Below are 26,779 nucleotides of genomic sequence, written 5' to 3' on the forward strand. Positions count from 1 at the left end.
AGACCAGGTTCACCCATTCATGGCAACAGTTTTTCCTGCGGGGGATGGTGTTTACCAACAGGATAATGCACCATGTCATAAGGGTCAAATCGTCGAGGAACATTCCAGTGACTTTCAAGTCATGTCTTGGCCCCCAAGTTCACCTGTTCTTAATCCAATAGAGCATTTGTGGTCCTATTTGAAAAACTAAATTCGTGCTGCCCCTCGCAATGTGAGGGAATTGCAGGACCAGTTGGTGAGCGCCTGATACCAGATACTTCAGACTACCTATCAGCACCTTGTGGAATCAATGCCACTGAGGTGCTAGCAGTTTTGAGGGCTAAAGGTGGTCCTGCATGTTATTAGCAGGGTGGCCATAATGTAATGGCTCTTCGGTGTATACATATGTGCGTATGTAAAACCGATATATATCGCTTGCGGAAATTTTTAAACCGTATGTGCTTTCACATTTCGCCATATCTATAACCATAATTACTTGTGTTCAATAAAATATTTTTTTTAGCTTTTATTCATATATAAATCATATGCAAATTTATAAACTTATAAAATATAGGTTACTTACATTTAATCCTAATTTCCAGCATGTAACTTTTAGCTAGTCTCATTCTATTTTATAAATATTCAATTTAAAACGTTTCAGATTTTTTTTTTCAATTAGAAGTAAAGGCACTAAAAAAATGTAAAAACGTATTTATACAAAATTAACTGTCAATGTCATAGCAACGTAATTGGATCTGAATTTTTATAATTATATAAATAAATCTATTTTCCATTGTGTAAGCACGCCTTTTGTGTTTTCATACTTAGTAACAACTTACAAGAAAACCCAATTGTTGTTTATTTGTTCAAAATAACACAAAAATAAATCCCTACAATAGTATATAATGTTAAACAATAGCCTTTATGTATATTGATATTATATCTTAAGAGTCACGAAAAATAATCGTCAATCTTTGTAAGACAGTCAGGAGTTAGGTAGGGAGCCTTTTATGAAAGCAAATAGCGAAAATGAGATTTTCAAAACTTTTTTCATAAATATTATGATATTAGAAAATTAAAATTAGATGAATACATTTTCCGATGATTTGTGAAAATACCAAAAAAAAGCTTAGGATGTCAATCAAAAGAGACGGATTTTATGCAAAAATCAAATATCACGCAAAAATAGAGATGTCTAACTGTAAAGAAGATTTCTGCAATTTTAAAATACATAAGTAATTCACTGTATTTTTAATGGATAAAAAAATAAGAAATGTGGATTAAGTAAATAAAAGAAGTTAAATTAGAAAGAAGGGCTACAATAAAAATGATCGGAACCAAGCTATCATATATGTGAGTTAAAGTTGATTTTTCTTTATCAATTCTCGAAGATAAAAAAAAAAATTACTACTTTATATATAAGTTTAAAAAAAGTCACCGATGTTTTAGTCTAGACACTTTCTCTCTGTTTTAAGTAAATTTCTTATTAATAATAGCATACAATTAACTAAATGACTTTATATAGAATTTAATTGCATTAGTTGGGTATCTATGGTTTTTCATCAGATTGGTTTTGAATGACGGTTTAGTACCTTTCATCTAGATTGATAGCTCTGCGGATTTCTATTAATAAATTTCCAATAATTTGTTTTTAAAAAGATAGTTTGAAATAACTGGGTGAAAAAAAAAGATATTAAAAATATTTAGTTAAGTAATAAAAAATAAGGTAATAAAAATAACAATGGAAAATTGCAACCAACCCAATTTTTTGTAATGATTTTAGTTATTTAGTCTTTTAATTATGCTACTCATTTAAGGTTTCATTATTAATGTATCTTTAGATCAAACATCGCGTAATACTAAAAAAAAGAAATTAAAATCACAATATAATAAAAAAATAATGCGTGGAGTCCCTCCGCGCGGAAGAAGTTAAACTTCGCAACCTGTGACGTTAATTGTAGAAGAATCAGCAGTCGTAGAAGGATCACTAGTTCTATTCAACGACTCTTTTTCCTGCTCCGCTCGCTTCCGTGCTCTGTAATCACGGTAATATTGTGCATTTTTCCCTCGTGGACCTCTTGAACCAGTGGAAGTGCTTGTGGTTGCCTCATCGTCTCGCCCTGGAAAATGTATTTGTATTAATAATGTATGTGAATGCGTCATAATGTAAGTTCAGAAGAGAAAACCTAACAATCAATTGATATTCCCAAGAGACGTACCTTGACATAACCTTAAATCCATCGGAAAACTGGATCCTACCACGTGATTTCCCGGCCAATAAAAATTTAGCGTTAGACGTTTAGCGCAACCTTGTTGGAAGTCGCATAAGAAGTATAACTTCAAAAAAAATTTAAAAGCTAAAATATCTCTAAACAGAAGAAGAAAATGAGATTGGGAAAAAAGCGTCGCCAAATGTGGTAAGCATTCCAATATCTTTCTCTTTCGCGACCCTTATGCTTAAGATAATTTTGAAGCTATTGTGGTAGCTAACTAAAGTTTGATATCAGGAACTATAGTTTTACTAGTTAGGATAAGCAACAATAGTATCTCTTTCACATTTAAGTATTTCAATGTTTCAAGTGAAAAACGCTGATATAGTTGAGATAATCATATCATCAATAGATATTTTCACTAAAAAAATGAAACCTAAAAAAATTATACCTTATCTAACTACAGATAACGCTATATAAAATTTCAGATAACGAACTCTTTCACCAAATATATAATGACAAAACCCCGAAATTGTTAGACAAATGCGACGAAAAAATTAAAATGTCTAAAATATCTCAACTGGCAAAATTCGTATCATCCTTTCAGGGACTTACAGTTTTATTTTTAATTTCCGGTATCTTTTTATTGTTGAAATATGCTATTAAAAGAAGGAGATATTCGCATCTTATACCATCCAGAAATAAACGGTTTATTGATGTTTGGGGTGATTTTAATATTTTTCCTAGGACAGCGTTTTACGAGGCTGCAGGTTTGTCTTTGACAGCAGGTGAGAATTATTATTTTAAGTAATAAAAAAAATTTAAAACAATTTTCGAGCTTACTGAAATATACCTTGCTGTTTTATATATTCTATTCACCTTTGCTGTCTTATCTATTCCATTTTTTATTAAAAAATAAATTAATTAATAAACGAAGAAAAGAAAACAAATAATACATTGATTAATTAGAGTTAAAAATTTTTTGATAAAGTAATTAATACATTAATTTATTAAGATAAAAATAAATTTCAAATTACTCAAATGTTTGTTTAAGCAGAACTTTAATGTAATAAATTTTATTAACTTATTATTATTAAATTTAATTATTATTTATTTAGTTATTACTTATTTAATTCTCTGTAAAAAATAACATCAAAAGTAATTTTTAAAGAAACTTAATCTTTTAGTTCTGGCAATAAAGCAGAACACAATGTGTACAAGCACACGTGTAATAATTAGATAAAACAGATTGTCGTTTCGGGGCTGTGAATGAAGAAGAATGAGAAAAAAAAATTATGATTCTGCGAAATTTCTTTCAATCAAGCATTTAGAGATAGCTAAAAAGTAATGTATGAAAATAGCATTAAGAGTCCTCTACAAAAGGAAAAAAAAACGATTCTATTTGCTTCTTGTTAAACTACTGAGGTAATATGAACGCAATTTTCAAATTAATTTAGTTATTGAATTATATTTTCGAATAATTTTTGTCTCATTTCAATAATTGATAAGTGTCATATTCAATCTAGTTGAAACGTTTCATATTTCTAGATTGTAAAAATTTTCAAATAATAAAACTTTAAAAGTATTCGACGTTGGAAAATTTTTTAAAAATATATGCAACTTGAAAACTTGGTATCAAGATTTTATCGAACACAATTCAATGAATAGATTAAGCTGCTCAAATTCATTAGTTACTTACAGAACAAATACAGATGTAGCGTTCATAATATTCTCTATATGTTTATATTGTGGAAAACGGATCTATTGACTTTACTTTCGACTGTGTTTCATGATAGGGGGCAGTATTTACAGAAGTTTTTTCAACTTCCGGTAAAAGATTCGCTTGCATTGATTTCTATTTGCCTTTTTTTAAATATTATTTATTTATTTTGTTTAAATCATCTTTCAACTTAATTTTTAATATAGTTATTTGCGTCTGATGGCAAAAAATTCGTTTGCAAATGGCGTTAGTTATTCTACTCTTGGGGGAGGGGGGCACAATGTATCAAAATACTAATTTGTTATCTGAAATAAGATGCTTAAATTCCCTAAAAATCCATCCCTGGGAATGCATTAAGGAAGAAATACTGGGGGGAAAAAAGAGATAGCCATGCTCTGATATCACGTCATAGCTATGCTGCTGCTATTACGTCAAGTATAACGTAACAAAGCTTCAATATTTTCCAAGTTCTGACTTGTGTCCTCCATATAATTGAAAGGCCAGTAATAATAATCCATCGAAAATTAAAACGTATATTTATTCAGAAAAAGATCAAGATTCGTGAGTAACTTAGTACTTAAAGTATCACTTGCGCTGAATAATAATTTAAATTATCAGGAGTATTCAGTTTACATGTTTTTCATGTTGTGAAGCAAACAGTTTGATACTAAACAATAAATCAACATAACTGAGTCTGAACAATAAATCAACACAAGTGAGTCTGAACAATAAATCAACATAAGTGAGTCTGAACAATAAATCAACATAACTGAGTCTGAACAGTAAAGTACTAAACAATAAATAAACATAACTGAGTCTGAACAGTGAAGTACTAAACAATAAATCAACATAACTGAATATTTTGTCCCGTAATCTCATGACTTTAAGAGGAATTGTCTACACAGTAACATTATTTTGTCACTTTTTAGTCAGTTTAGGCTAAAATATTTCATTTAAATTTCATTTAAAAAACGCCTTCTTCCCAATGTTTATTGAGTAGGGGAGAGTGGGGTCAATTGTAACAGGTTACGATTGTAACAGAGCAAAAATTTCGAGTGTCGGTTTCTAGATTTGGTTTCTAGGTGNTCGTAATTATACATTCACTGAAAATATTTGTTGAGGGCATACTTTTTTATCTATTAATAAAAAAGACAAACTTTGTTTTTTAATAAACGTTAACAGATATCTAATGACAATCTGTTTCTCACGAACATATTGCTTTCATTGTATAAACATTGAAGTTCGTCAGATTAATCAATTTCACCCATTGTTTTTTTATTTTTTTCAATAAAACATATCTGAAAAAATTCGTAATTATACATTCACTGAAAATATTTGTTGAGGGCATACTTTTTTATCTATTAATAAAAAAGACAAACTTTGTTTTTTAATAAACGTTAACAGATATCTAATGACAATCTGTTTCTCACGAACATATTGCTTTCATTGTATAAACATTGAAGTTCGTCAGATTAATCAATTTCACCCATTGTTTTTTTATTTTTTTCAATAAAACTCTTAAAGATAAATTTTCGTCAGAACAAATATTTTTTAAATGCGTAAAAATTATGTTTAAAGTGTAGACTCCGAAAAACAAGATTTCACCCTGAATAGTATTTATTCTATAATAAAATGTTGACGAAAAAAGCGCCTACTTTAATGATACAAAAAGGTTATTTCAAACAAGCAAATTAATAAATTCTACAAAAATATACTGAATCTGAAAGAAAAAGTTCTTTTCTCAGTTAGATTTCTGACTATAGAAGTATTGGGAGCACTCTTAAAAATATCGTCTCAATAGTTTAGTCACAAAAATTTAAGACACTTAATGTTATCCTCTTTATTTCTCTTTTTCGCGTATTCCATTACTGTAGATCAAAGATAGCCTTGAGGGATCAGGTCGATAGAGCGTTCGACTTCTAATGAGGTGTAATCTTCAAATTTCTCCCAATACTTGATCCAGGAGTTCCCTCGTCTTCTGGATTGGGTTCAAAATTACAAGGCTACGGAGTTGAACATTAGTAGTCATAAAACCCCAAAAATTGGATAGGCTGTTCAACGACGGTTAGAAAATAAAATTTATCTCAAAAAGTTCTTAAGCAAATCAACAATTTTTTGGCAAATAATTATAAATTTTGTTTATCCGAATACAATGCTATACGAGCAGTATTGCTTAAAAAATATTTATTTTATTTTATTTAATGAGTGTCGAAGTTAAAGAGACATGCAGTTTGAATATAAAGTACTCTCGTGAATAATTGGAAGCGATATGTTGATGCTAGAATACCAATTTTGAAATTTTTGATGTGACAACAGGATCAATGAATATTTTTAATATGCTATTTGACATTTCTCTTTGTAGCAAAGCTTATATATCATCATTAAAAAATATAAACGAAAAACGATGCACCAAGTGCGTATTATTGATGAAAATTACGCGGGGCAAAATCTAAAAGTCGTGGGACGAAATCTTATCCAGACTAAGTAGTACAGGTTAAAATCTTCTATGTACTAATAATTAGAAACATTATTTAGATTATAATCTACAAGGGGTGATCAAATGGAAAGGTATGAAACGACACGGTGGGTACAAATGTAGACTTTATTCCAAATATACACCATAGGCCAGTGCACAGCGATCCCACTGATGAACAAGCCTTCACTGCGTCCTTGAGTATGTCGTCCGAGTTGAAGAGCTTCCCTTTCAGGTGAGCCAAACACATGGAAATCGCAGGGCGACTAGTCCAACGTTAGTCCAACGACTAGTCCAACTGGTCCAACGTCTCCCACTTGAACTTGGCCAGTTCCATGTGTGTGAGTCTGGAGACGTGAGGGCGCGCATTATCATGGAGCAGAACCACACCCTCCGTGAGCAGCCCCTGTCTTTTGTTCTTGATGGACCTGCGTAGGCGTCAGAGTGTCTCACAGTACACATCGGAGTTAATGGTTATCCTGTGCTCGAGGAAATCGGATAACACCTCGCTGCTCCTCAATCGTCGAATTTTGCAACGCGAACGCCATCCAGTCCTCATACGGACTGCCGCATCATTTGGACGCCGCTTTTGATAAGACCCTCTGCTCTCTCCTGCTCATGCGGGCACCAGCGCATGCTCCGATCCCAGTCAGAGACTCCAATCGCATCCCGAGCTGTCTCGCTACTTTCTCCCATAGCGGAATATGCAAATATTTAACTGTTACGTTTTTACGTCGTTTCGTATCTTTTCATTTGATCACCCCTTGTATAATAATAAAGTGAAGAGTTTGTCTGTGTGTCTGTATGAGTCTCTTATAAGTCTAGAACCATTTATGCCACCGTCCTGAAATCGAACAGAAGGTGAAAGGAATAATTTTAGCCCCCGTTTAAAAATATTAAAAAAATTTCAATTATTGCGTTCCAAAGAGAAAAATTTAACTTTTTCATTGGCTTATGTGGGGAGAGTCACATCGACCATGTCAACTTTCATCTATGTTAAGGTACCCCAACATAGAATCGAGTTAACATGTCCTATATACTAGTGAATTAGAATTATAATTTTGGAGTGATGGACACACTACAGTACTCCCCCACCAGAATTTTATCTGTGATAGAATTCGATGAATGGATACCACTAGTTGATTTATTGCTGTCTTGTGAGAAGCCGGGAGAGCTGTATTAAGATCACCATAATTTTAAGTGCTGATTTTGAGAGCTGTATTAAGTTCACAGTCGTGGTACATCCTGTGTTGCCATTAGCAGTCGAGTGTATACAGACCGACGTTGTGTGTGGTCGAGTGTGAGTAGCAACAGCGCGAGGAGGTGGATAATGTCGCACTCACATGTAGCAAGTGAACTGTTCAATGTGGATCGTCCATCGAAGTAAGCGTGTTGAGATCGAAGTGGACATTACAGTCAGGATAGGCGTGTCCATATCGAAGTGAGAAAGTCTGTCAAGGTAAGCATGTTCACACCCCGTCCGGGTCACCAATGTGGGGAGAGTCACATCGACCATATCAACTTTCATCTATGTTAAGGTACCCCAACATAGAAACGAGTTAACATGTCTTATAAACTAGTGAATTGGAATTATATTTTTGCAGTGGTACACACACTACAGTTTAAAACTAGCATTTCATAAAAATGATGGCGATTCTATTTTTCTAATATGTTGAAGATTACATCAATCCTGTTTGCAAGCATGGAGCTTCCCTTAATCAAAAAAGGACAAAAATCGCATTACTATTATTAAGGCCAATAATTCTCTATTTTTTCGGTAATAGTTACTAATTGAAGTAAAATAATAAGCTATGCTCTAAAGAGCAAAATTAATGGTGAAATGGTACTAATTCGCTTAGGAGTCATTTTAAGGAAAAATCAGTTGGAATGGTGACAAGGCTTAGTTAATGTTTACTAAATTTTTGGATTAGGCGGATTAAAACTGAAGTAATTATCGCGTATGACGCTAAAAGTTGTTTCCTAAGAACAATTACGCATTATTGATCAGCATTTGAAAAAAGTAATGTATGTAAATTATATATATTTCTTAGCTATTCTGAATTTATTGTAACTAAAAATGCGTGCAAAATATTGTACTAAAAATGCACTTTATTCTGTTTATGAAATTGATAAATTGACTTGGATAAGCGGCACTTTTTTAATCAAATAACAGTGTTGCTTTTTTTGATTCTTTTCTGTTGTTAAAGATTTCTTCTATATGTTAAATATTTATGCATCTTTTTCTTTTAGTTATATTACAGTATTTAAATGGATTGTTTCATTTGTACAAAAATGAAGTTTTGTTTTCTATCTGGATTGGTTACACTCCTTTCATATGTCTGAATAAACCTGAAGCTGTTGAGGTAATAATTTATTAAATTTATGATATTTTGTAGAATTGCTGATATATGAAGATTGAAATTAAAGTGAATTTCTTTTTTAATAGAGGCTAGTTTTACTGTCAATAAATCAATATTTTTTATTCTTAACACTCTTTATTATGTTCACGAGATTCATAGATGTGATTTTGCACAGCCTTTTCTACTAGTAAACTTTTTCGTTCTGATAAATAGATAGTGACTGCGCAATCTTCAACCGAAAAGTAATTACTTCACTCCTGCGCAATGTCGAGTGGAAGAAAGACGTTTGCTAATAGTAATACTCGTAGACATAGAGTGAGGGGAAGGGGCCCCTTTTCATTTTTAGAAAACTGTTCGTTTATTTTAAGTGCACATGCATATAGATGCATATTTACTTTTTAAGATAAATGCATATTTATACATAAATGTATGTATAAAACTTAAAACTGTCGAACTGTTTTTGAAAACAAAAAGTGTGCCCCACCCTCACGCTACGCCTATGGTAATACTTTATTTCGGTGGACTAAAGCTGCTCAACCGGCTATTGCATCATTTCTTAGAAGAGAGAAGGCTGCCGCATGGATCAATTCAGTAGTCAGACGTAACAGACATAAACTGCGCAGCGGGGCGTAATTAAGAAAGATGTAACAGCTTTCGGGTTACTGAACTTGCTTAGTGGGGGAGATATGAAAGATGTCACTACATTCTGGTCACTAAACTTGCTTAGTGAGGGAGATATGAAAAATGTCACTACATTCAGGTTACTAAACTTGCTTAGTGGGGGAGATATGAAAGATGTCACTACATTCAGGATACTAAACTTGCTTAGTGGGGGAGATATGAAAGATGTCACTACATTCAGGTTACCGAACTTGCTTAGTGGGGGAGATATGAAAGATGTTACTACATTCTTGTTACCAAACTTGCTTAGTGGGGGAGATATGAAAGATGTCACTACATTCAGGTTACTGAACTTGCTTAGTGCGGGAGATCTGAAAGATGTCACTACATTCAGGATACTAAACTTGCTTAGTGGGGGAGATATGAAAGATGTCACTACATTCAGGTTACTGAACTTGCTTTGTGGGGGAGATATGAAAGATGTCACTACATTCTGGTTACTAAACTTGCTTAGTGGGGGAGATATGAAAGATGCCACTACATTCTGGTTACTAAACTTGCTTAGTGGGGGAGATATGAAAGATGTGACTACATTCTGGTTACTAAACTTGCTTAGTGGAGGAGATATGAAAGATGCCACTACATTCGGGTTACTAAACGGCGCAGTGGGGAAATTTCGAAAGATATTACTACGTTCTGGCTACTAAACTTGCTTAGTGGGGGAGATATGAAAGATGTCACTGCATTCAGGTTACTAAACTTGCTTAGTGGGGGAGATATGAAAGATGTCACTACATTCAGGATACTAAACTTGCTTAGTGGGGGAGATATGAAAGATGTCACTACATTCGGGTTACTAAACGGCGCAGTGGGGAAATTTCGAAAGATATTACTACGTTCTGGTTACTAAACTTGCTTAGTGGGGGAGATATGAAAGATGTCACTGCATTTAAGTTATTAAACTTGCTTAGTGGGGGAGATATGAAAGATGCCACTACGTTCTGGTTACTAAACTTGCTTAGTGGGGAAGATATGAAACTTGCTTAGTGGGGGAGATATGAAAGATGTCACTACATTCAGGTTACTAAACTTGCGTAGTGGGGGAGATATGAAAGATGCCATTACGTTCTGGTTACTAAACTTGCTTAGTGGGAAAGATATGAAACTTCCTTAGTGGGGGAGATATGAAAGATGTCACTACATTCAGGTTACTAAACTTGTGTAGTGGGGGAGATATGAAAGATGTCACTACGTTCTGGTTACTAAACTTGCTTAGTGGGGGAAATATGAAAGATGTCACTACATTCAGGCTACTAAACTTGCTTAGTGGGGGAGATATGAAAGATGCCACTACATTCGGGTTACTAAACGGCGCAGTGGGGAAATTACGAAAGATATCACTACGATCGCAATGATGAAAGATCAGTCGAGTTTCTCGTTTATGGTAACCTGAGCGGAGTTCTCTCTCTCTTCTAGGAGGTGTTGTTAAAAGTCAGGGGAATATCCTTGAGGATGAGCCATGCCATTAAAATTTTAATTTTTTGCATAGGGGATGACTCCCCTGCTTTGGTAGCTCGATTACTTGACTGTAGAACGAATGCTTTACGGTCAGACAGTTAAATGAGGGCTGACACCATTCAGCCTCGGCACCTTTGTAAGCTGATCGAAGTAATCACCCATCCGCTTAGTGATGCCTTTGTTGGTCTACTTGACTTTGGCAATCTATTTGACTTCGGTGATTCACTGGAATCTAGTATGATCAGTTCACTGTTTCAAGTCTTTATAAATATGAATATGGCAGATGCTTAACTTAGACTATACTGTTGATTTCGATGTTTTTTATAATGTTTGAAAATATAATGCTTTTCTTTTAAAATAATTTCAAAATCAGATTTCTCTATAATTTAAGAAAAAAAAATTATGAATTTAATTTTAGGAAATGTAAGTGCACTTATGTTTTATAATATTTTATATAAACTTTAATTTAATCCTTTAGGAGGTTTTGGGAGGAAGAAAGATTAACGAAAAGGCATGGTTCTACGACTGGCTTCATTGTTGGCTAGGAACTGGACTCTTAACAAGGTGATTTTCCTGACTTAAATACTATAAAGCAGTGTTCCCCAATCTTTTTATCACCGCGGACCTGTCAACGCTTGATGATTTTACCACGGCCCGCTGGGGGGACGGGGACGTTGATTGTTTATATTTTAGGTTATTTTGATTTATTAATTTTAATTTATTTGTATTTAAACATGTCTTCAAAATAAAATACAATTACAACAAAAAATAAATATAAAGTGATTTAACATCTCATTTTAACTTACTAGAACGTTAAATCAATCAGTCGCGATCGAGAGAGAAGACGAAGTTCTTCATTAGTTCCAAAGTAAATTTCTCACCCCGCTTTCGTGTTTTATTTATGATATTTACAATTATGATAATTGATTTTTCTATTAAAACTAATTGAAAGAGAAAACAGTTCTGGTGGTTTTCTCTTTTTTTTTTTACTTTTTGAAACATTAAAAAATTAATGTCACTACCTTCAGGGCCCCTTTTTTCTAAATAAATAAAATTTTACTGGAACACAAATATTTTTAATTTGGGGTATAAACCAAGGAATTTAAATTCAATGAAACGAAATGGGCCGCCCGGTAGCATTTGATTCACGGACTGATTATGGTCCGCGGACCGGGGGTTGAGGAACACTGCTATAAAGTACTAATTTGCTTTTAAATACTAGTTAAATATTAGAAAGTCTTTTTTGTTAAAAGGTAAATTAAAAACATACATGTTGTTATTAAAGTATCGAGTAGAAAATCCTGAAATTCCAAAAAACCCAATGCGATTGGCTCAAATCTCGACTCCACCGAAATCAAAGCATGGCTGAAATTCCCACTGACGAAAATTTTGACCCAGCAAAGAATCATTATTTTTTTTGTCACCCGGAATAACGTTTGAATTTGAAAAAAAAAACAACAACTTAAATAACATAAACTTAGAAAAGAAAGAGAAATCAACTAAAATCAATCAACTTTTAAACTAATCTAAAAGAAATCAACTTTTTGCCAGTTTGGTTCAAAAAGATTTTAAAATATCCGGTTGTGATCATGCTTTGTTGAGAAATGCAGATGTCTCCATTTTATTTTTTATTTTATAACCGTCGTTGAGCAGCCGACCTAACTTTATGGGTTTACTGCTACCAACTCTGTTCAACTCGGTAGCCTTGTAATTTTGAACCCACTCCAGAAGACAAGGGAACTCCTGGATCGAGTATTGGGAGAAATTTTGCCTTCGTGGAGGACTTTTTGATGGAGCTAACCCGCATTTGCATTACATGGAGAGGAAGACCACGAGAGCCTCACATGGTTAGCCTGACGGCAAGGGGACTCTAACTCATGATCCGTGTACCACTGAGGATATTTCACGTCAGCACTGTGGTCGGTGCAAGCCGGAAGCGGAATTCGTATCGACTGGGGTTCGAACCCGGTTTACCTCATTGGAAGGCGAACACTCTATCCCCTGAGGCATCGCGGGTCTAGATGTTACCATTTGAAAGATTGGAAGTCTTGCGCATGTGTAGTAACCGGGACTAATCACTTTCAATTCAGTAACAGGTCAAGATAGCTAGGGTGTTGGGCCCATGTCCAAGAGGTGATGAGTTCGATCCCCGACGGCCGAAGACTCTCCGTGTAGTAAATGGTTACTGGTACACTTTAAATCTTTCCGGTTATAAAGTTCTCTGTGTTTCCAAAGCAAATCATACCTATGGGGATACTAAATGGGACATTGTTTATTCTCTGGTTCAGGTCAAAAATACGATCAATGGGTAAAGGAATGGATGCATGAATGAGTTCACCCTATAAACTGGTTATGATGTATGTGTGTTCCAGAAGTGGAATTCTTTACCTTAGATTGCACCACTTGGAAACAAGAAGAAGCGCACCCCCTTTACCTTAATGGCATACGACAGCAACAACAAACCTAGTAACCGTTTTCAATCCAATTCTTGTATTCTTCTTTATAATGATTTATGTGCCAATGTTATAAATGTCAGTTTGGTTTATGTGCCATGATGCCACCGATTCGCAATCCGTATGATGTCAAGGGGGAAAAACAGTAATTTAGTAATTTTTCAATATTGTTTTAATTTAACCAATTGTGGTCCCACCGTTTTACTTTTTTGAAAGAAAAATATTTGCTATGCCTTCTAAATTACAATTTTTTAAAAAAAAATCTTTCTATAGACTTCCTATGGACTATAGACTTTCACACTTACGTATTTCTTAATGTTTTAATTACAGTCATGGTCAGAAATGGAAATCTAGAAGGCGATTGTTGACACCAGCTTTTCATTTTGACATACTGAAAGATTTCTTGCCAGTTATAAACGAAAGATCGAGACTATTGGTAAAAATATTGGAGGAAGAAACTACTAAAGACTATACCAGCATTGTTTCTCCAATAACACTTTGTAGCCTAGATATCATATGTCATGAGTGACAATTTTTTCTTCTCTTTTGTATTTATAATTTTTTTGCTGTTGAAAATAATTGAGAAACAGGCAGAAAAATCTTGTTAAATGACATTTTGCCCTAAGAAAATAGTAAAATCAGTACTACTATAGTATTATAAAGTTCACCGTACTTTCTGGCATTACAGGAGCACCTAATAATACGCTAATTTTCACCTTAGTACTTGTTGGTGACTTTTTTTTAAAATTATTAATAAAATATGGTTTCGTATCTACCTCTTTGGTAGTATGTTTGGTAAAATAAGAAAATTTTATCAAAAGAGTTGGTTTTCTTAGCGGTTCGTTTCGTCAAATCGTACACAGTATTAAATATTTTACATGCATTTTATTTATCATTAGTTTTGTAAGAAACTTTGCATAACGGTTTAAATCCATTTTAAGTTTTTCGAACAAATTTGTGATATTTTGAATATTTTCGATTCCTGCAACCTACTCAAATCAATAGTGCCGGGAAATTTTGTGAATCGGTACGTGGTACTTTAGAAATTTTAAGAACTGGTACGCAAGTATCGGTTAAATCCCATCATGACCTGAATAGGTATCCAGTGTGTGACTTCCTGACGTTTTTCAAAATAATTCAATCCGAATTTTTTTTTTTTCATAATCAAGTAAATATTATTTAACAGGTCTGCTCTTGTATTATTGTAACATTTACTCTCCAAATATTGTAAAAAATTTTATTTAAGAAAGATTTAAGAGTTTCGTTTTCTTTTGCTTTTAAGATTTTTTTTTCAATGCCCACTCGATTGACAATCGTCATTCAGGTATCGGTAATTAGGTGGGCCAACGTTGCTCCCACATTTAGAACATATATTACAGAAAATGAAAGAACACCCATTCCCTGTCCGGGACTTGAATCCGGGACCTTTCTCATGAGAGGTCAGTTCTCTGGCCACTATACAGCTCGGTCGGCCTGATTTTAAGAGTAGTCGTCTTACAGTTAAATATTTTATTTTTATGAAATTTGAAAGATTTTTCATTCTCTTTTTTAAGAAAATCTGTATCATAATCTATATAATACACCTAATCTGATCTTATGTTCCGAATAATAATTGCTTTTATATATATATTTTAGAATTCTCGTCAAAACTGAAATAAAAAGGGTATACACATTAGAGGTCATAAGGTGGGAAAGCAAAAATGCAATTAAAAACAGTGTAGCCACTATAGCTTGTCTAGAGTAAGAACTCCCCTAGACATTCGTCCGGACCAGTGGCAGTTACTGTGGTAACGAAGTGTATAATTATTTTAAGTAGGGGTGTGGGGTCACTGTTTTGAAAAGTTTCGGCTCGGGTCGACGAAAGAAAGGAAACCTTTTTCTTCGATCTACTGTGTTAGCCCTAAAGTGAAGCGAAGCTACCCTCCCTGAAATGCGCTATTCTTGTTTCCATAGCAGCAGGTGGCCACAGACTTTATGGCTGGGGGAGTTCTTACCGTAGACAAACTATACTTAAGAATTTGGGGTGAAAAGCATCAAAACCAATGTTGACCTCATAAACCTGGGTGATGTTTCAAGAAATTTCTTTGTTTCATACCGCAATCAAATAAGTTTTGGAAATTTTTAATCTCCCTACCTCTTCAGTGATTCCACAGTAGTTTATTTTTTTGTTCACATAGGCATTAATTTGCGTTCCCTAAAAAGCCTTCTTTAAATAAATTCTTTAAAGAAATTTGTGTGAACAAGTACATCTTGTACATGGCTATAACATTGCCCTGTAAAACCTTAAATCGTTTTTCCCAAAAATGCCATCTTTATTTAATGTCGGAGATCATGATTATTTATATTGTATAAAATCGAAGAGCATTCTTTTATTGGGAAATTTTTTCTTTTCAATAACCATTGTTTCTAAATTATAGTTAATGAAAAAAAATCGTTTTGTATTGCTTTTGGTCTTACCAACAATGTATAACCAACCAACAATAATATTACACTAGTTTCCAAAGGACGGTTAATTGCTGTTTCATATTCTACTATTTATACACTCTATAACAAACAAATCGACTCACCAAGAAGCAATCATCCGATTGCTTTGAAATTTCGTATGCATGAATGTTTTGAACAGATATGGCTGGAATGATGCCGACTGGGGACGTATAGTCTTTAGCGACAAATCCCGCTTCCAACTGCGTCCTGACGATCATCGAAGACGTGTTTGGAGACGCACAGGGCAGAGGGGGGATCCTGCCTTCACTATTGCACGCCACACNAAGCTTTTGTTGGGCTATTCGCATGATCCCTTTGGTCGTCATTAGAGGTACACTTACTGCACAGCGGTACGTCGACGACATCCTAAGACCTGTGACCTGTTTTGCTACCGTTTATTTTGCAGCGCCCTGGGCTGGTTTTTCAGCAGGACAGTGCCAGACCACATACTGCACGTGTTGCTATGAACAGTCTGCAAGCTTGTCAAACTCTTCCTTGGCCTGCCAGATCACCAGATCTCTCTCCCATCGAGCATGTCTGGTATATGTTTGGAAGGCGATTGCATCTGGCATGGAATGTTGATGACCTTGTTCGACAATTGGATCGAATTTGGCAGGAAATACCGCAAGAGACCATCCGGGAGCTTTATCGGTCTATGCCACGCTGTGTGTCAGCTTGTATCCAGGCTAGAGGCGGGTCAACGCCCTATTGAACTTGTTACTGTAACTCTGCAATAAATTATTCAATTGTTCTGAAATTTTAATCATTTACTATTCTGTACATTGTCTTCCTATCCACCAATTTTCATTTTAATCGGACTACTACTTCTTGGTGCGTCGATTTTTGTTTGTTTAGAGTGTATTTAGATAGTAAACTTTAATGGAGGTAAGCACTTATAATTTCTCCAGACAGATATAAATATGTTGCTATTTTGTAATAAAAAAAAGAAAAATGATCAAATGAAAAATCTAATGCGAACAATTCACAAAATTAGACTTAATAATTTGTATATTATTAATTATTATTCTCTTTTGCTAAATATAATAAACGCAAATTATTTCTAATGCGCCGAATTTTATTCAAATGAAGTAAGTTTTTTTTCAGAAACAACTTTAGGCGTTGACATAAATTGCCAAGAAAACAAGGAGTCTGAGTATGTCAAGGCTGTTGTGAAGTAAGTAATCATAAGAGTTATCATTTGCTCAAATAATTTATCGAGATAGCATCTTCACATTTCATATATGTTACTGCAACATAAATCTCGATTCTGTGACAATTTTTTTATTTACTTTATGGGAAAAAATGAAAAGCCGTAAATAAATCAAGTAATCTACTATGTCGCATCTTTCGAAATAAAGCAGATTTTTTATTTATTTATTTATATTTTTATCACCTGAAAATTGTGTGTGTCTGATATATTTACACGCGTGTATCTGATATGCTTACACACGTGCAAATGAATGATAACACTGGAGACTTTTTTTTTTATTTTCTGTTGCATAGGATTTTTTTAAATCTGACTTTAGATATTTTGAGGTCGCTGATTTCAAATCTGCTACCGGTAATCTAATGTAAATCGGCATTTTTTTGTCGAAATATGGAAGTTATATATAACAGGAGATAGGTTTGAGTGCTTGAAACTAGGCGTCCATTCACAAAGCCTTCTTTATTTAAATGTATTATTGTTATTCGAAAATTGCAAACATTCAATCCGCTTTTGATTTTTTTAAACGTTTATGAGACACTGACCACCGTGCTGACTTAAAATACCCTCAGTGGCACGCGTCCATTCACAAAGCCTTCTTTATTTAAATGAATTATTGTTATTCGAAGATTGCAAACATTTAATCCACTTTTGATTTTTTTTAAAAAGTTTATGAGACACTGACCACCGTTCTGACGTAAAATATCATAAGTGGCAGGCGTCCATTCACAAAGCCTTCTTTATTTAAATGTATTATTGTTATTCAAAAATTGCAAACATTCAATCCACTTTTGATTTTTTTAAACGTTTATGAGATACTGACCACCGTGCTGACGTAAAATATCCTCAGTGGCTGACGGATCATGTGTTAGAGTCTCCTTGCCATGAGGTTAGCCGTAGAAGCTTTTCCTGTTTCCCCTCTCCATGTAACGGAAATGCAGGTTAGTTTAATCAAAAAGTCCTCCACGAAGACAAATTTCTCCCAATACTTGATCCAGGAGTTCCCTTGTCACCTGGACTGGGTTCAAAATTACAAGGCTACGGAATTGAACATTAGTATCCATTAATTTAAAAATTCGGTCAGGAAAAATGAACTTAGAAGAAATTTTTTTGTATTAGAATGGAAATTAAATTATGAAATAAATTCAAAATAATAATTAAGTTACAATACAAAAAAATATGATAAAAGGTGATTTCAAAACAAAAAATACTTTGTTAAAATTCAGTGAAAATTTTAATTCATAGTCAAAGCTCACTACTATTAAACAATTTTCCGCGGTACCTATTCCTTTCATTAGACTATTAAAACATATTATCACAGTACCTGCAATAGTACATAAATATCTTAATATTTGGTACCTTTTAAAAACAGTATTTATTAGAATAATACCAGTGGAATTACTATAATTAGGAATCATTGGTGTTAATAATAGATTTTTAACTATTCCCCAAATCCAATAAGTACCTCTTCTTCGTTAACTTTGAATTTTAGTGCATAACTAATTTCGCTTAAAATCATTTAAATTTATGAAAATAAGTTGGAAAAACACAATTATAAACAAAATAAACATGTACTTCAGAGTACCGCTTATAGTCCAGGGTCACAAATTGAAGAAAACAGGACGCTGGAAACTATTGAAGGGAATAGTGGAAATATTGTGGTGTTAACTCTGGTACTCGAACCCCCGTTCTGTCAGACATGAGATTGCCAAATTAGCCTCTTTTCAATTATAATGTGCAGCAGCTGCAGAGTACTAAGTACCTTCATAAGGTGGGCCTAATTGATGCAATAAAATTCTGGTTGTTTAACCGTAAAGAGTAGTTAATAAACGATTTTTCTCAAAATTAACAGTTTGAATATCATCTTATTAATGGTTATTTGACTGTTAAGTTTGAATATGGTAAAATTACAGTAAAATAAATTGTTAATTAACCATTTTTGTCTGAGAAATTTCAAACAGTGAGCAGCTCCTAACGACGTACGATTGCATTTTTGAGTATGGTTTCCTATGCAATTTTAATCCTGATGATGTGCCCCAACCCATAAGAAGTTGTTGTAACATTTACGCGACCTCCTGTTATATATAATATTTTTAAATGTGTGCATTTCGACAAAAAATAGACTAAATATGTCAGTATAAAATAATCTATAGCTTTAGGAGCAAAATTAATTTCAGATTTGAAACCTCCACACCCGAATTATGCAAGATCAAGTATTTGTATGAATGCAACAAAAAACTTGCTCCCCTGTGTAATCAATAACATCCTTTTCAGTTTTCTGATAAATACTAAGATTAATTGATAATCATTTTGATGAACTTTTTCTTAATGCAATTATCAAAGACATAAGAAAAAATAATAAATTGAAAAAAAGAATATATATAGGAAATATTTTAGCTTTTTCGATTGTATTTGCGTATGACATCAATTTTGAGCATTGTGTAGCATAGATTTATATTGCTAATTTAGTTAACTTTTTGTTTTACCCTCTACGAAGAAGGAGTAATTAGCTAGTAATACAAATGAAGAAACATCCATGCGATTGTAGTATCCTAATTTCGCAGATTTTGTGCCAAAGTTTCTTTTGAAAATCAAAAAGTTGTTGTTGTAATATTTGTTTTTGTTATAATATTTAAAAAGTTATACTTCTTTCAGAGTTTCCGATGTTGTGACAAAAAGAATTACGAATATGTTCAGTTGGTTTGATTTTACTTTCTTCTTAATTGAAGGAAGAGGAATTAAAAAAGATTTGAAACTGCTTCATGATTTTACTATGTCTGTAAGAAACATTACATTTTCCTTTTCTTTATCCGATAAAGATGAGTTAAGATAATTATTTTTGCTGATTTCGATTTCGTACACATCTGTTATCACTGGCTTAAATGTATAGCTTTGAATTCAGAACTACGGAAAATATACAGCGCATTTTTTGCGCTGCATATTTTCCTTCTTTTTTGGCTGACAAAACAGAGTGAATTATTCAAATTTCCACCTTTTCAACTTTCCACTTTCACAAAGAATTGTCAAATGTTAAATATAGAGCAGTGGTGGCTTAGGCGATAGAGCTCTCTCCTTCACAGAAGATGAACCGAAAATAGCTGGACGATTCGAATTCCACACCAGCCTTGCACCGACCACAGCACTGACGCAAGACATCCTCAGTGGTAGGCGAATCACGGCTTAGAGTCCCCTTGCTGTCAGGCTAACCATGGGAGGTTTACGTGGTTTTTGCCCCCATAGTTTCTTCAAAAAGACCTCCATGAAATTAAATTTCTCCCACTATTTGATCCAGAGGTTCCTTTGTCTTCTGGATTGGGTTCAAAAGTACAAGGCTACAGAGTTGAACATTGCAGTCGTAGACCCAAAATTGGGTCGGTTGTTCGAAATAAAATATTAAATATAAGTCCTTAATCGTTACATTAATTTTCAATTGTAAAAACATTATACTTCGATTTTTCTTTTTAGATTTATCTAATTATCAATATACTCACAAACGGGTTGTGAGATTATAGCAAACTATAATAATTTCCATTCCGCTTAAAAGCCAAATTTTTTTTTCGATTTTTCCTCTTGCATTAACTTCTTACGAGCCTGTACATAATACCCAGTTTTTACTCGCAATTAATTTCAATGGTAATGATTTCAATGGTTAATTTCAATGGTACAAAGGATTGCAATTTGGTCTCAATAGCCAGTCAGGAGATGGATAGTTTTAATTCATCTTTTTGCATATTTAGCTATATTTCAACAGCTTTTAAGATAATGGAATGTATGTCATGACGTGCTATTGCGGACAGCTATTAAACAAAGCTTTCTAACTCTTCGTGTACTGGAATGTACGACTATGGTGGTTGGAGCATCCTGCTATGATGCCGGAGGTCCTTGGTTCGTATCCTGCCGCTAGATAAGCGCCATCTCTCTCACACGTTTCTCCATCCTCAGCCCTTTTGATGCTAAACATTTTGCTCAAAAGAGATTACATAAATGACAAATTGTCAAAGGAAAGTAACATTACTTTTATAAATATGTATAAAGTTTAAGTAATAAATTTATAAATTTTAAGGAGAATTCAATGAAAATTTAAGGTGGAGAAAATGACATTTTGCCAATTTTCTTGTGTATTAAGTTAATGCATTAGGTTAAAATACGCTATATCTTTCTCATTTATTTAAGGAATCTCTACTGATTCCACTCTACTGATTTCTAGGCATTCGGGTAAAACAAATCGACGTTCCTAGATGATCTATTAGGCACATGCATAGCTGATATATCTAGGCACTATCCGTGCATTAATTAAACAAACGGAGATTTATAAAATCGGACAACGAACCAAGATATGCAACACAAATTTTAAAACAAGTCATCATTCGAAATTTTAATATTGATGCTTAATAATGATATTGTTCTCAACTCTGCTTACTAACGATACAGACATATACAGAGTGATTCAGTACAGTAGTTATGAACTTGGAGAGAAGGTAGGTTACAATTTTTATTTTAATTTAATAACTGTCGTTGAACAGCCAACCCAATTTTGGGTTGGCTACCACAAATGTTCAACTCCGTAGCCTTGTAATTTTTGAACAAATCCAGAAGACAAGGGCAGGTATTGGCTGGATCAGTACCTCCAGAGTTTTGGGAAGGTGGAGGACTTTGAGACTCGGCGGATTTAATGTGCATCAGTCACCCTTTACTGCACGGGAGTCTTTGGTCGGCAAGGGTCGAACCCATGAACTCTTGGACATGGGCCCAGGGGCCCTACCAACCAGGATATCCCGGCCAAGGTAGGTCACATTTTATATTTTATAACCGTCGTTGAACAGCCGACCCAATTTTTTGAGTTTACGACTGCGAATGTTCAACTCCGTAGCCTTGTAATTTTGAACCCGATCCAAAAGAACTCCTGGATCGAATATTGAGAGAAATTTACCTTCGTGGAAGACTTTTTTTGATGGAGCTAACCCGCATTTGCGTTACATGGAGAGGAAGGCCACGAGAACCTTCCACGGTTATCCTGACAGCAAGGGGACTCTAGCCCCTGATTCGTCTACCACTGAAAATATTTCACGTCAGCACTGTTGTCGGTGCAAGTCGGATGCGGAATTCGTATCGGCTGGGATTCGAACCCGGTTCGCCTCATATGAAAGCAAACGCTCTATCCCCTGAGCGATCGCGGCTCAGGTAGGTCACTTTGTAAATAGTCAGAGTTGCATAATAACGGGTCTATGTTCGAAAACGTCATCATACGACACATAGGGCGCCTCTATGTTTGTTACCGCTACTCTCAATTACCCAGTATATGAAATTAAAAAAAAATTCAATATTTCACATTGTGATCCTTTTTTAGGTTAATGAAAAAATATCTAACTTTCTCGAAATTGTTAAAAAAATTTTTTACCCATTGTCTTTGTTTTGAATATAACATTTTAATTCTTCATATGTCTTTAAAATTTCATAAAATTATTTATTGCATCTATTGAAAGCAAAGGGGGTCAAAGAGGTCAAGACCCTGAAATTTCATGTTCAACGTCATGCTAGTGGCAATATGATTAGCATTGCTGATTGGCTGTCTTTAATTTCCAGCCAAGCAGGCACACATCGATCTGAAGCTGGGTGGGCTTCAAGAAGGTGCAGGGGATCAAACCCCTATAATTCACAATAACAGTTCATTGCCTTACCCACAAAACAATGGTGGCTCATTCATGCCTTAAGAGGAAGCCATACTGCGGAAGAAAATTTTCCTTGCAAATTCTCTTCCTCCTTCGCTACTTATTTAAAATTTGTAGCATGGAAAAAGTGAGTTTAGGCAAACTTAAAGCAAGCCATGAAGTTTCAAATATTGGAAAGAAATTTTCAAAATGTACAAATGAAAATAAATTATGAGACGATAACTTAGGATTGCGTAACAGAGAAGTTCTCCTCTAATAATTTGTTCGCATTTTAATATTTTGAAATTTATTTTTCATCAATTGAAACTTCATAACTTACTCAAGGTTTGCCTGAACTTACTTTTTCTTTCTTTTAAATTTAGAATGAAGGAGAAAGGGAATTTTCTATGGAAGGTTTCTTCTGCGGTATGACGTCCTCTTAAGCTGAATCATTTCTCGTGTAATTTTTTTCCCATTTCTCTCGTATAACTATTTGCACATCAACCTCATTACTTAAATTCTCATATTCGAGCTGATGTACTAAAACTAGGACATCAATAGTCTATCTATTATGGATAACAAATAATTTTAATTTATTCTTTTATCTCATTTCTGAATTTAACTAGACCCCTAACTAGTTTTAAGACCTACCACTAGTTCATGGATAATTTCAAACTAATATTTGCATAGGAAGCTGAAGTTATAACTAGATAACCTAGCTTTAAGAAAATGTATTTGTATCTCGAAAACTAAATATATTGAGTTATCAAGTTTTAGTACTGTAACTGCGATATGACAGGCATTTTACATTACTAATTTTTTTATATACTTATTTATTTTCTTCTTATTAATTACTTATTATTCTATTTTTACTTTTTTTAAATTTCTGTTATATAGTTCATCGTTCATAATTCTTTTTGTAATTACACATTACGTACCATGTAAATGTCAAGTTATTTTGTTAGTGTTATAATTAAGCAATTAAAAATTAAACACTAATTATTGATGTCATTCTTGCATTCAAATATCGTTATTGTATAAAATAGCATATTTTTTTCTTCTTTGCAAATGTCAGGTGATCAGAGAAAAGAAAAGGCAGATGCTGAGTAGCAGTAATAATGATTCTACAAAGAAGAGAAAAGCTCTGATGGACTTGTTGTTGCAGCACCATATCGAGACCAAAGAACTTTCGGAGGAAGACATCAGGGAGGAAGTGGACACATTCGCTTTTGAGGTGGGTTTGTTGTTGTTGTTGACGTATGCATGTTCAGGCAGAGGGGGTGCGATTGTTCTTGTTTTCCAGTGGCGCCATCTATGGCTAAGAATTCGACGCTGTTTTTACTCTGTAAATGAACTGTGCAATGTGTATTTTCCCACTTTTAATGCATCTTTTTAGAATTCTTTAAAAAAAATCTAAGTGTGCCTCTCAATAATATTTAAGTTCGAACAAAAATATTTACCCAAATCTGGTAAACCATTAATGAAAAATTTCATGAAGGCTTAAGAATGAAGTAAAGCAAAAGAGAACAAAGAAGTGATTAAATAATAATTGAAATTAAATACTATATTGTAAAAAAACTCTGGATCAAATTGCGATATAAAGTACCGGCACTTTGGTTGCATCATCTGTAAAAATTCCTTTTGCCTTAAAATTCATTTTTACCGTAAAATATTATGCCGTTCTTTTTACAGTAATATTTACCGTAAAATCACCGAAACACTCTAATTAAATAAATATTACTATAAAAATTACAGTTGATCAGAGTTTTTGTTCCGTAATATGTTCCAGTAAAAATTAATTTCACAGTAAAAAGAATTAACATCAGGAGTGCCAGTAATTTTTCCCGTAATTTGATACGAAATTTTTAACAGTGTGGAATGTTTCATTATTAGTAAGCTTTATATTCACTCTAACTTGTTTTTATCGATTAAGGCTTATTTTATTTTTTGACCTTCAAAATGATTGTCATAGTTTTGTGAGTTTCCGTTGTGTATGCCTTTTTTGTAAATTAGTACTGATTTATGCTCAGTATGTAATATATTTCTTTTACTTCCTTTTCTAGTGGGCATAGCTTTTAACTTCTTCTTAGTTTTTACGAAACACAAATTTTTCACGCGTTAAGAAACGAAAGCTTATAAAATCTTTAATTTTTCTTGTTTCTTCGACTTATTTTTCCATATAGTTACGCATGCAATCATCATCAAGAAACTGAAAGTTTAAGAGAACTTTGGTATTGAGAATTTATTACTTGCAAAAAATTTAATTTTTTGAATGATGGAGTTTTTACCATAATAGCAACAACACAAATCTTAGACTCCTCGAAATCTAACAATAAATGGACCATTTCTTGGAACATATTTTTATCGGCAAGTGCGTAATTATATAGAGTTCTAATTCTTCCATAAAAGTTAAGTAACTGCAGTCTGAAAATCTATTAATTCATAATGGCAACTTTTTTTTCAAAAGTTGAATTTAGTTTGTACAGTTGAAATACCATTATAATGAAAACTCTAATATTTACAATAAGACTAGAGGACTACGTCCCCTTTTCGCTGCCGTTCACCAACCCCGACGATTGCGTCAAAATAATAGGCGTCTCTAAACGTAAAACACTTTTTCTACTAATGTTGAAATAACTCATTTAAAATACATATCTATTAATTTTCAGGCTAATGTTCGTAATGTTTAGAATATTGTTCGTAATTTTTAGAATTATGTTCGCTGTATAAAAATGAAACAAGTGGGTAGCCATTTGTGGTAATATAGAGGTGTTTTAAAATTTCCTAGCCAAAGTAATAAGAAAAAGCTGACGTAGAAGTTTTCACCCAAGACATTACCAGTGTCGAAGTCGTAAATATTGTAAAAATATAATGAACATTGTGCACTATTCGAAACCACTGTCAGACTGAAAATATAAAAATGCATGATAAAGAAGATTACATAATTTTAGGTTACAGATTTAATTGTAATCCCACTCAAACATAATTACGGCAAAGGACTTTATTATTGCTAATAATATTGAAGCAAAATTGCAAATTCAAGTAAAAAAAAAAACGTGGATAGAGCACAAATGTAAGTAAATAAATGAACATGCTATAGTTCCAGTTTCATAAACAAGGACCTTCTTCAGTATCCGAACACCAAATGATGGTAGTGAAAGTAAGGAGATAAACACGTGCAAAGTATTTTGACCTATAGGGACAGAGGAACAAGTTAGAACAAAAAATAAAAAGGGAGATAAGAAACAAATGTGAGGGGATTTGGCAGGGTGCAACATATTAAATTAGAATAGATCTCCAAATGTTGGGAAATGGTGGCGTACAAAAAAGATCATTAACTAAATTTTCAGAATGTTTTAAAATATAGAATGACACGCAAAACTTAAGTCCAGAAGATGACGAGCAGTATTGAATGATTTTCGCAGACCAGTGATTAGAATTCTCACTCTGTAGAGCAATAAAACATATCACATAAACGGATTACATTGACTAATCTTATCTCTCCTTTTATTTCCTTGTTCAAACTTGTTGCTCTGTCTCTATTCGTCTAAATATTTTGCATGTATTTGTCTCTTTACTTTCTCTACCATCATCTGGTGTTTAAACACTGAGGAAGGTTCTTGTTTATAGAACTGAAACTATAGTATGTCCGTTTATGTACTTTCATTAGTGCTTTATTCAGACTGTCTTTTGCTTTAGTCTACATAGCACAAAGTATACTCTATCCTTTTTTTTGGAGCCATCCTGTATAGTACAGCTTTCAGGAGAACTCCTCTAGACAGCAGTCTCGAGTCAAAAGTCACTTCGAATAGGTCAGCGTGAGTAAACCAATCGACACCTTCATTCCTCCTTTGCACCNGGTGAACCTGGTCTGCAACTATGTTCAAGTAGCTTACAGATGTCAGGGATTGTTCTATGAGGATTATGGGTCCTAATGTGCTCCATGAAAACATTGTTCTTGGGCGAGAAACCAGGAAAACCTAGGCCAGCCCATTGTTATAGATGGAGGGTGGTCATAATGTAATGGCTCTTCGGTGCACATGCTTAGATGAGATTGTATGAAAGTAATTTATTAGTTTTTCTTAATTTTCATTTTACTGAACTCTAAT

At 33.7% G+C, this 26,779-nt stretch overlaps 1 protein-coding gene across 1 annotated transcript in view; it reads left to right on the forward strand.

The window, feature by feature from the left end:
* Positions 1 to 2,700: 2,700 nt before the first annotated feature.
* LOC107443864 (cytochrome P450 4V2) overlaps positions 2,701 to 26,779 on the forward strand; it is a 32,460-nt gene continuing 8,381 nt past the window's right edge. Inside the window, exons 1-7 of the mRNA XM_043055238.2 lie at positions 2,701 to 2,977; positions 8,633 to 8,745; positions 11,360 to 11,445; positions 13,665 to 13,855; positions 16,923 to 16,992; positions 19,678 to 19,801; positions 23,746 to 23,904. Of these exons, the coding sequence (XP_042911172.1) occupies positions 2,752 to 2,977; positions 8,633 to 8,745; positions 11,360 to 11,445; positions 13,665 to 13,855; positions 16,923 to 16,992; positions 19,678 to 19,801; positions 23,746 to 23,904 (969 nt within the window). The 5' untranslated portion in view covers positions 2,701 to 2,751. The remainder of the gene's footprint in view (positions 2,978 to 8,632; positions 8,746 to 11,359; positions 11,446 to 13,664; positions 13,856 to 16,922; positions 16,993 to 19,677; positions 19,802 to 23,745; positions 23,905 to 26,779) is intronic.

Source organism: Parasteatoda tepidariorum, chromosome 4 (genome assembly GCF_043381705.1).
Source record: "Parasteatoda tepidariorum isolate YZ-2023 chromosome 4, CAS_Ptep_4.0, whole genome shotgun sequence".
Classification (NCBI taxonomy): domain Eukaryota; kingdom Metazoa; phylum Arthropoda; class Arachnida; order Araneae; family Theridiidae; genus Parasteatoda; species Parasteatoda tepidariorum.